Source organism: Bacillus rossius, chromosome 5 (genome assembly GCF_032445375.1).
Source record: "Bacillus rossius redtenbacheri isolate Brsri chromosome 5, Brsri_v3, whole genome shotgun sequence".
NCBI classification, from domain to species: domain Eukaryota; kingdom Metazoa; phylum Arthropoda; class Insecta; order Phasmatodea; family Bacillidae; genus Bacillus; species Bacillus rossius.
In genome coordinates, this window is record NC_086333.1 from 29,054,821 (window position 1) to 29,067,177 (window position 12,357).

At 39.9% G+C, this 12,357-nt stretch overlaps 1 protein-coding gene across 5 annotated transcripts in view; it reads right to left on the reverse strand.

Annotated features, from left to right (window-relative positions):
• The window catches only part of LOC134531675 (very long chain fatty acid elongase 7-like), a 152,511-nt gene that overhangs the window by 14,777 nt on the left and 125,377 nt on the right, over positions 1–12,357 (reverse strand). For all 5 annotated transcript variants that reach the window (XM_063367467.1, XM_063367468.1, XM_063367464.1 and 2 more), the window contains exon 7: positions 5,597–5,733. In XM_063367467.1, the coding sequence (XP_063223537.1) occupies positions 5,597–5,733 (137 nt within the window). The remainder of the gene's footprint in view (positions 1–5,596; positions 5,734–12,357) is intronic.

The following is a 12,357-nucleotide window of genomic DNA, read 5'->3' on the forward strand; positions in this document are numbered from 1 at the left end:
TTCCCAATCCTGTAAATACATCTTGGAACTCATGTAGTAAGTCCTCCTTAGATGATCCAAAATGTTGATTGATAGCACTGACACGCTGGACCAGGTGCAGTTTCTGACAAGCTTCCAAACCCAGAAGAGGAACAGCTTTAGGAATGTCCACAACTTCAAACTGTAGGTAATGTAGATTATTGCGCACAACACATGGCAGTGTGATAGACCCTAAGTGAGGTATATCAAACTCACCATACGCTCGCAAAACTGGGCCGTTCTTCTGAATGTGATTATCACCTACACAGAGTTTACCGAGCAGAACAAGCGGCAATGTGTTGACTTGCGCAGCCATGTCAAGCTTGAATTGTACAACTGTGGAGAAAACAGTGATTGGTTCCCACCACGACTGATTATCACGAGGAGTGGGTAGGTACACCAACTTCAGATATGTATAGGTACTGATTAGGATTATAGTACACAGTTTCATCTTGATGTGACAGTGATTCTACATCCACAGAGACAGCATTGGATTGTCGTAGGTTAGGCTGCCTATTGTGTTTACTATGATCTGTAGATTGTTCACAGGCCGATGGATTCTTATACACTGCTGCAAAATGATTTTTCTGGTAACATTTAGCACATGTTTTATTAAAAGCCGGGCACTGCTTCTCATGTCCATGATTGTATCCACAATAACAATAACCACAATTACGACCGGGCAGTTGCCTAACATTCACAGACTTTGGGGTGACTGAACTGACTATACATCCTTAGATGAACTTGCATTTGGATTCCCTGTGGTGCCTTGCATGGCTTTGAGCTGAATACGACTTGCTTCAACAGACCGGCACACATCTACAGCTTTGTCAAGAGTCAAGTCGTCTCCACCTTGAAGCAGCTTCTCTTGCATAACAGAGTCGTTAATTCCCGCCACTAATATGTCCCGGCACAAAAAACTTTCTTGCTGGCCGAACTCACACACACGTGAAAGATTTTTAAGATCAGTAACAAACTGTTCTATTGCCATACCTTCTGGCCTCCTCGAAGTCAAGAACTGGAACCGATGATACAGTAAATTCTTCCGTGGCAAACAATACTTATCAAATCGTGCAATCACTGTTTCAAACTTCTCCCGTTCGGTTTCAACGAGGTTGAATGAGTTGTAAATCTCAATCCCTTTATCTCCGATAGCATTAAGTAATAGTGCAACTCATGGAATCTCGGCATCATCTTTTATCTTTAAAACTTGCAGATACAGGTTGAATTTTTGCTTCCAAAAGGTCCAGTTTTTGTCTAGGTTACCCTCGACACAAAGGTGATCGGGTGGTTTCGCAAACTTGTCCATTTTTGTCTTGATGGCGAGCCGAACGAACTTTCTACATTCGCAACACGAACACAAATAACCCCGCGCCTGATACCATGTTATATTTAAGAAGTTCACTGCAGTTTTATCATCTTGAGTCTTTAATCGCACATCTGTACAAGCTTACACTTTTACATTGTTCCTGCCACACAACATGGTCACCCGGATGTTGGTTACCATGTCGCCAACATAACATCTTACACAAATGTTTTAATTTTAAAACAAGCGCAGGGGGACAAAAAAATGAAAGTTTTATTAAGAACATTAGCTTTGAAAAAAATGTTGAATGAACAAGACTAAGGACCGTCAATTTGTATGTGTTAATATATTTATTAATTTGAGTCCTACTCTGAAGTTTTAAAGACTATCTACGAAGCAAGATTAGTGAATGTGAAGTTGACACTAGTAAAGACATTAATAAGCGATTACTGATTAGTTAAATGAAGAGTCGCTGATTTAGAACTAATTCTACCACATACTACTACAAGACTGCATCTGATACTTCGCTGCGTACTATCTGGACTGTGATAGTTTTCTTCAGCAGCAGTATCATCATTCTTCGAGTACACCAGCTTCGACTAACTACTCTGAAAGACTACAGATATTATTTCTTGAAGATATTGTATTGACGAGATATTTCTTCCAATGTATGTATGGTAATGATATAGTGTTGATACAGGTATATGTATGTTTTAGTTTGTAATAGGTAATATTGTGAAATATTTAGTTGTATCCAAAACTACACTTATTTTCATTCATTTCTGTTAAAGTTTGGGAAATTCATAATTTATTCACAAATTATTTTGCCCTTAACAGGAGAAAGTAAAGAAATGGCACGATAAAACAGCCAGATGGCCAGACACAGTGTATGAGCTAGGTGATAGGGTAGTAATTAAGACAGATTAAGAGAATCAGTGGGAGCCAGGAGAAGTGGTGAGAAAATGTAAGGAGCCCAGGTCAAACTGGGTGCGAAAATAACAAGATGGAGGGCAAGTTAAGCGAAAATTTGTCACATAAGGCATTCCAAAACTAAACGGGGTGAGCAAGGGGTAGTATCTGAACAGGTAATTCATACCACCCACAGTCAACATGCACATACGGAAAGTCCAATAGCTGAGGAAGCTCAGCAGGCCACACTGAGAGATGATAGAGTAATGAACAAACAGCTAGAGAAGAAGGAAAGCAACCACAGAGAGAGTTCTGTAGAGGAGGGGTTTAAGGGATTTGAGAGTGGGCCCAGGGGATAGGGAACCCACTACCTCTAACAAGGATGGAGGGAATGGGTATGTTACAAGGAATGGTAGAACAGTTATTGCTAAGATACCTTTTGAGTTATCATTGGAAACATTGTAAAAGGTGGAGATGTTCTTCCAGTGAAGTTGGTGGCAATGTCGAGGCAAGATGGCCAGTGTAATGATTGTGCAATTAATGAGTGAGATTGTACATAGTACTAATAATGCTAAATAAAGTGTGTGTTTAAATCTAAGGTGTACAGTAGAATCCCGCCGATGCGACCCCCCTCTGATGCGTCCATTCCGTTTATACGACCGTTTTTTGAGGAACTGTGAAAAATTTGAGCAGAGAGAGTCGAAAATTTGAGTAAAATCGGCTGAAAAACAAGTCTGTTACACTTTGTTGTGCGCTATGTGTTCACGTTTATCTTGGCGAGCGCTGTACTGTAAGCAGGCAGGTATACAAAAGAGGCTAAAAATAGATACCACCCCTCCATACTGCCCACGCTACCCAATACCGGTAAACTGCGCCCGTCACCTGATAGCATCTAGGCGCGTCTATTGCCGTGAGAGATAAGATAAGGTGAAGAGGGCAAGACCTGCCAGCCAATATATTTGTGGGAGGGGGAGACAGAGATAAAAGAGAGCGAGCCCTGCAGCAAGCGGAAGTGTTGAAGGTTGAAATTTACCGTCACACTCTCGCTAGCTAACGATGCTGCTGGTCGCCAGCCCCCCACCTTTTTCCCTTTTTCACTCTCTTTCTCTCACTCTCTCTCACACACACGCACACACACACACACGCGCTTACCCTACTTCTCACATTCCTGCACGTCAGCCGGACGGACCAGAGCGATAAGCGCCGCCAGACCACCCGTTGTGTCACGGGACGCAACCTTTTAAACACCACACTAATACAGCCTGCAAGAGACATAATAAACCTTTAATAAAAAGTTATCATTTCAATACTAAATCGTCTGATTTTTCTATAGAAAGACGGCGAAAATGGACACGCTGCACTGTGTTAATTTTTTTTTTCTCGGCAATGGGAGCTCCAATATTGCTTTCTAGGGTATCGTTTTTTTCAGGAGACATCATGCTATTTAAATACTGTAATATGAATTTTAAAAATTGTCTTTTTTACACCATAGACTATTTGAATATGAAATCTATGCGAACAAAGGCGATTTTTTAAGGTTTTTTTTTTGGGTTGGGGGGGGGGGGGGGGTGATTGGCCCGAATTCTCTATTGCGACCCTTCCGTTTATAAGTCCGTTTTTCCGGGAACCGTGAGGGGTCGCATCAGCGGGATTCTACTGTACTATAATTGGTCACTAGACCCAATGCATGATCAGTAATTTAATTATCTTTATTGATCCCATCCAGCCACTTTACGAAATCACACACACCTAAGAACAGTCCACCATCGTCAACTGCTCCCCCAGTGTTGCCAGCCAACGCCTTACAGAATAGTTATTAACCACAAACCTGTGCAAAGAAATAGAGGACATCTACCTTGTTTTCTCGCATAATTGTCGCACATTTTATTCTAAAATCAAGTTTGAAAAGTAGGGGTGCGACGATTATGCAAGAAAAAAAATTGTTGTTAGGTAAAGTTAATTCATAAAAACCAAACCCATTCATGGAAAGTACGTTTATTTTAAAAAAGGTGGAGTATACAAGAGCACGCCAAACAATTTATATTTATAATTCATTAAACAAAAACCTTTCTTCAACTTTAAATAGAAAAACCAAACTGTGACACAAACGCAAGCCACTTGAATCTGTAATGTGAACTAATGCGCAACTTGCCACGAAAGAGTGCGGGCCGTCAAATGTTGTTAACTCGGCACCTGACAGAGAGCACGCGATGCATGCACTCGGCGAGATATCGATATTCGACTACGTGCGCGCTCTCTATACGGGAAACAACATAACCAAACACGAATAATGCCAACTAGCGCTGGCTACATGTTTACAAAGCGGTACACCGCGGCAACACAGAGGATCAGAAAATTTAAAAGAAAATTTACAAGTCAGACAACTTCGTTTTTCTGTTAATTAAATAAGTAAGTGGTAATGTCCGAATAAATATTAGATTTCTACTTTAAAATACATCGTTTTATACGGAAAAGGTACCTACACAAAGCGCTTGGCATCTAATAGCGGGACCGAAAACATAATTCAACGTTTACGCGAGAATTTTTTTCATCCCAATTTTAACGGCCAAAAATATAGGTGCGACGATTATGCGCGTGCGAAGATTACGTGATAAAAGAGGGTATTACAAGATAATACAGAAGAGGGTCTGCGGAACACAAGCCCTAAAGATGGGGCAAAATGGGCAAAATTCACACAGCTTGAGTTCTCCACATTTGAAGGTTTGCCTTATTGAGATTCCCTGGTAAAGAAGGGTGAGCTGTACCATGACACTGGACAGACCAGCAGGGACATCAGGCAGTGGCCCAGGGGCACAACACGCAGTGAGAGAGTAGTACGAAGACCCCAGAGACTATATATGTAAACAAGAAGTGAAAATGGAATGGAGGAAGTGTAGTATCGTGTCAGTATTGTTCAGGTTAGTGAAGGTTGGCAGTCCTGGAGGCAACAAGACAATAACCAGTGAAGAGTCAAGTCAATAACACTACAAAATGCTATTTCCAGTATCAGTTTAAGGGAAACACTGATCTACTTATTATTTAAAAATATCACTATCACACCAATTTTTTTTGGCATCAATCATTTACAGTTTATTATATTTGACATTTCATAAACCATAAACCTGGCAATGAGCAATAGCAAAAACCAAATACATAATATTAGAGAGAATTTTTTTTTCAAATTTGTAAATGGTTTTTTATTAACACAAATAATCATTAAAACAATGTATATGACACCTAATTATTCAAAAGCTAAGCAACCAAGTTGAAACTTATCTAAAAACAATAACAACACTTGTAATGAGTGTGTTCACACAGAAATAAAGCGACAGAGTGAAAGGTAGATGCCACATGTCTACTCACCATTTGCAGAATGGTGATGTAGGGCTTCCACCAGAGGTACTTGTGGAAGGAGGGCCCCAGCGCCGCCAGCATGTAGTAGAAGTACATGAACACGTGCACCGCACAGTTGAACAGGCCAACGATCAAGCCCTGCTCTCCTGAACACACAGGAGCAACACACACGTTCCAGTACAGCCTACTTTACTAAAAAAAACCCTCTAAAAGTCGTGATAAGAAGGGGCGGAGGCAAATAGCTAGTCAGTCAACATCAAACAGTAAACATATACTTTCTTTACCTTCCCATTCAGGAAAGTAAAAAATGTTCAAAGGCTTAAGAGGACTGTCACACTGAAATCAGCATGTAAATGAGCAGGTAGCAGATGGTTGACACTGAGGACACTTCCTTAACACACTGACCTCCACCACTAGAGTCTACAGATTATATTAATACACTCCATGTTTGTTTGTAATTCTTTAATTTATCCAAATAATCATTAATTTAATGTTGGTTTGCTTTTAAAAGTGGAGTGTGTCCAAAACTGTCACGTGATAAAAAAATGAATACTTTATACAATTTTCAACTGTCAGTATTTTTGACCCATGATCATGCTGTACAAATACTTCATATGTATTAACACTTTTACCGAAACCCCGGTCTCACAGACTGCTAGGAAATTGTACATCTTAATGTTGGCAACACTAGTGGGACGTCTCGGGTCCACCTCCCTAGTACCTTCCCCCCACCCTCCCCTCCTACTGCTGACACATCCTTTGTTCAGTTTGAGTGCGGCACTTGACCTTGACTGAGCCCTAAACGTAAACAAACCGGTCTCCCTGACCGACGGTTTCTGTAAGTGTAGTGGTGACGCGCGGTCACACAGACCGAGGGTTTCTGTTTATGTTTGAACTGATTTCTTTTTTTAGTTTTTAGTTACGTTGTAGGATTTAAAGTAGTGTGTATAACATTTTTAGGCTGAATCTGTGTGTAAGATATTGTTTTGTACTATGGATAAGGATCAGGGTGGTAGTAATCAAAACCGACCCCAAAAACGTTTGGACCCTAGTGATCCACGGTTTGGTGATATTATCCGAGATTTGTTGCATAATGACGTCCCTGACGATGAAACAAGCAGTGTAAGTGAAGTGGACGACTCCGACGAAGATCCCGACTTCATTTTACCAGGGCGTGAAGGACAAGTTATAGATGACAGTTCTGAGGAAGAAGATGAAATTATGTTAGAAGAGGATGCTTCGAACGAACCAATAGTGGATCAAGCTAATCAAGCTGTAAGAAAAGTCTTTTTCATTGAAAGAACTAAGAAGACTGAGCTAGTAGTGCCAAACACATGGACCAACAAGCTACCACCCCGAAACGTGAGAACACCTGCTAGGAACATTATTAGGGGCTTACGTGGATTACAAGCACGAGGTAGAACACTCTGAAACTAACCAAGCAAAAAAGAGGTATGGCAGCTATTGTTTGATGACGTAATTATGAACATGATCCTGGTAAACACCAACATAAAACTTGAAGCCGTAAGAGCTGGTTTGTCAGTTACGACTAAAAAAAACTATAGAGATACAGACATTGAGGAGCTCAACGCTCTAATTGGATTATTGCTGGCATCATCAGTTTTATCTTCATATGAAGAGAAAATAACTTCTGTATTTACAAACGATCCTTACAGTAGACCGATTTATTCAGCGACTATGTCCATCAAACGATTCGAGATACTTCTAATGTGTCTACGCTTCGATGATTTTAGAACACGTAATCAAAGAAGAGTAACAGACAAAGCTGCTCCTATATCTGAAATATTTGGAAATTTCATTGAAAATTGCAAAAGATCGTACTCAGTATCTTCTGAGGTAACGATTGATGAGATGCTCGTACCTTTTCGACGGCGGTGCGGGTTTAAGGTGTTTATGCCAAAAAAACCTAAGAAATATGGAATCAAAGTCATGTGTCTATGTGATGCTAAAACCTCCTATCTTCTAAATGCTTACATCTACACCGGAAAGAGTTCTGATTCCGTGGGACTGAGTGAGACAGAAAAAACCCTTGCCATATCAACTCAATCTGTAGTAAGACTTTGTAAACCGATCGTAAACAGTAACAAAAACGTTACTGCAGATAATTGGTTTAGCTCACTTGAAGTTGTAGATGAGTTACTGAAAAGAAAACTCACGTCGGCACAGTACGAAAAGACAAGAAGGCTATCCCAGAAGTATTTCTACAAGATCCTGTACGTCCAGTTGGCTCATCATTGTATGGATTTAGGGACAGAATTACTTTACTGAGCTATGTGCCAAAGAAAAACCGAGCTGTTATCCTCATTTCATAGATGCATCATTCAAATGAAACAAACGAGAATAAACGCAAGCCTGAGATAATAGCGCATTATAATGCAACTAAATGTGGAGTTGACATCATGGACATGAAGTGTGCTATCTATTCTTCGAGCCGGCGAACAAGAAGATGGCCAGTAGCAATGTTCTAGATTGCTGAATATTGGTTCCGTGAATTCGTTCATCCTGTACATGAGCTACAAGAACTCTTCTCTTCTGACACGATTAGAGTTCATAAAACAGTTAAGTTTTGAGCTCATCAAACCCCATATACAAAAAAGGTTCTCTCTTCCAAGCCTTCAACGAACCCTGAAAGAAGACATCAGAAGAGTGCTTGGAAATGACGTGCCAGCCGAAGAACGTAGAGGCAAAGGAGAAGGAGACGAAGCTGACGCTGGACCGAGTGACAAAATGGAGAAGAGGAAAACCTGCAGTACGTGCCCAAGTGCAAAGAAAAGGAAGACGGCCTACAAGTGCATACTTTGTTCAAAGGCTATCTGTCTGGAGTGCAGTAGAAAACTTTGCTTGGAATGTGCAAAGGAAGTCATCTCCTAATCAGGTGATGTTTTTATTTTCTTTGAAAATTTGAAAAACATTTGAAAATTCATTGAACATTCTAAAACATAATATTTTGATCTTATAATGATTTTTTTCATACAAAATAAATGTAGTTTTTGGCTCAATTGGTTTTATTCGTTCAATAAACACCATTTTTCATACTATATAGGGTAATTACCATTAAAACCTAATGGAATCATGGGTTATATTATATTGAGGTCTGACAGACCGGGGGTTTCGGTTAGTGGTGTGAGGCCTAGGGTTTCGGTAAAAGTATTAACATTAAAATACAAATGTACTGAAAACACACACACACGTGAGTTAGAGCGGAATGTATTTACGTACATTAAAGGCACCCTGGCCTTGTTACTTTAGTCTTACATTTATCTTCGGTAGTCTGCCCAGAGCAGTTAGAAAAATTTGTAAATTCTTTTGTATATTATTAAGCTCCAAGAATATGGCTTCCGCGAACAACCGCGTCTTCGCACAACGGGCACCAACCCGGTACCGAGACGGCAGAGTTCTACCCGCTTCGGTAAGTGTTCACCACTGCCCCTTTTTGATTCCACCCCTTCATGAGGGCGAATTCCGCCCCTCCCTTAATCGCCTACAGATCAGGCCTAATTTCTTTGATTGGTTTGGTCTGTAGGCGGGTTCAAGAGTACCGCCAAGATTCCACCAACCTGACGGCTCCAGGAGTGCAGGCCAAGCCTCCATAGTTCAGCCCCATTAGCCGGTCATCAACTGGATACCACCATTCAGGTCTTAACTTCGTCCCGGGCAACTGGGCAGTGAATTTCTCACCTTCCGCCGGCAACATGCCCCAAATAAAATCAACAAGTGCCAGCTGGGAGACAATTTAAATTTAGTTTGTTTTTGGTCTTTATAAATGTATGTTATATTGTTTTTAAGGAAGAATTTAATCTTAATGTATAACTGATATAATTCTGTGCAGGGCCCGGGCCAACTTAACTTTTGTTGTTGTTCAATAAATAATGTTGTTTATTACAATTCAACCAGCAAACTAAAAGAAAAAAATTTGAATGATTTGATTTAATAAATCAAAAAGAATCCTAGCAACCCAAATCTTGACTTTTTATTTAAGCTCATAACCAAACGATCCTCCAGCTCCTTGTAAGCCATTCAGGGGCTGCATGAAACTTCTTGTACACTCTCTCGTGCACCTCTGTTATTCTTTTTGACCAGTTCGTTTCCAGCAATTTCATGTAATTCAGACTACCATTTCGTAGTGTTTCCTAATGTTGATACTTGATAAGGAACTTAAATAACTTTTACAAGACACGAGGGAGGAGAGTTACAAGCTCTGATTAGATCTCCCTTCCAGCAGGGAGTAAGTCACGTCGCTCGTGTGGCCTTAACATTGTCTAGCTAATTTTTTTTTTAGTGATTTATAGGCACACAATTGTGACTTGGTGGGACCTCGAGCCCTACCACATTGCAAGTAAATATTTAGTATGTGTAAATTGTGTAAACCCATGGGCTTTTATATCCGTGTAATCATTTTGTGTAATGTTTTGATATTTTTCTTATATTTATATTGAAAGACATAACATGTGAACTTCTTCCCTTAAGTTTGCGCTAGTTACATTTGTTGTGGTACTCATTGTACCTTGCCTTTTTGCATATGCCTATAATGCTCCTTTTGGTGTATTGTAATTTTTGTAACTGGATATTAATGTTTAGGGTATGCTGTCATTTTGTATGATGCTATTAGATGGTCCCCTTGTTCAATTAAATTTGTCCTTTTATTTAAAAAAAAAAAAAAAAAAAACTAGCCTTACGATTCCATCTGTATTACAGCATAGAGGAAATTGTGCCCGCTAGATAACTATATTGTGTGCCTGAGCACTGGAATGGAGGTTGCTTGGTGGGATTTGACAGAATCGATTGAGTGATCACGTGCGTAATGCTGAACATTACATGGTGGCGTATTCAACTAATTTTTCGATATTGTTGACTAAGGGATTTTTTTCTAGAAATCATAATTTGTTTTTGTTTAAAAAACTGAAATCAGTCTGTAAATACTTCCTACGAAAACAAATCTTAACTTTAGTGAGCTGATTCAACATTATTGTATAAAATTATTATACATTTATGTTATTTAAGAGTAAATAAAAGTTTTTCCATTTAACGAGATTCGAACCACATCCCTTGAGGTTTACCAGTACGCAATCTACCAGTGCGCTAATGAGACTAATGGTGTATGTGAAGATGACTATGTATTATCAACCGTGTAATGCCAGTTTTTCTGAGGTATTTTAAAACTCAGGGTTACTTTTTCTGTGACTATTATAGTTTACCAAATACTAAAACAAAAATTCTCTCAGAAGAAGCCCTTAATCTCTGGAGGGTATGCAGAATTTCATTTTGAGGGGTGAGCAGGGCCGGCCCTACACATTTTTCAAGTATAAGCGAACAACATTTTGGCGCCTCCCCCCCCCCCCCCCAGCCCCTACCAAAAAAAAAAATAAAAAATCGAAAATGATAACTTTATTAAAAGCGCTTTTGATAATTTTGGTTTACAAAGCAGTACCACGTGGTTATCTGTAATATTATTTATATACTCACTACTTTAATAAATTAAATCATGATATTAGATAAAATATTTACAAACTTTCATCAATTTTTCCAAGAATAAAAAACACACCTATGTTATAACTGTACATAAATTAGAGAATGTAAATGAATATAGCTACACTCACATTATAAGAACGTATGGCAAAACTAAAAATAAATCATTAAACAGAGATTTTTCTGGCTTTTATTTTTGCGAATTCATTGAGTATGAAATCGGTGTCCATTTCATTAAGCAACTCATTTTAAATGGCCATTGTTGCCAGCCCACTCAAACGCTCTTGAGACAAAGTTGATCTTAAATAAGTTTTTATCAGTTTTAACTTAGAAAAACTTCTTTCACCACTGGCCACTGAAACCGGCCACTGAAACCGGAAGAGTCAGAAGAATTCTCAGCGCAACAAAAATGTTTGGGAAGGTGTCCATACAACCATTTATGGTTATGAACGACAACGCTTTAGATGGAGAACTGAAGCATAAGTCCAAAGACTCTAACACTGTCAACTGCTGACTTGTTGTTGACTGTCTTGCAACAGCCTCTAACACTGTCAACTGCTGACTTGTTGACGGTCTTGCAACAGCCTCTAACACTGTCAACTGCTGACTTGTTGTTGACGGTCTTGCAACAGACTCTAACACTGTCAACTGCTGACTTGTTGTTGACGCTCTTGCAACAGCCTCTAACACACTGTCAACTGCTGACTTGTTGACGGTCTTGCAACAGCCTCTAACACTGTCAACTGCTGACTTGTTGATGGTCTTGCAACAGCCTCTAACACTGTCAACTGCAGACTTGTTGACGGTCTTGCAACAGACTCTAACACTGTCAACTGCTGAATTGTTGTTGACGGTCTTGCAACAGCCTCTAACACTGTCAACTGCTGACTTGTTGACGGTCTTGCAACAGCCTCTAACACTGTCAACTGCTGACTTGTTGACGGTCTTGCAACAGCCTCTTACACTGTCAACTGCTGACTTGTTGTTGACGGTCTTGCAACAGCCTCTAACACTGTCAACTGCTGACTTGTTGTTGACGCTCTTGCAACAGCCTCTAACACTGTCAACTGCAGACTTGTTGACGGTCTTGCAACAGCCTCTAACACTGTCAACTGCTGACTTGTTGTTGACGGTCTTGCAACAGCCTCTAACACTGTCAACTGCTGACTTGTTGACGGTCTTGCAACAGCCTCTTACACTGTCAACTGCTGACTTGTTGTTGATGCTCTTGCAACAGCCTCTAACACTGTCAACTGCAGACTTGTTGACGGTCTTGCAACAGA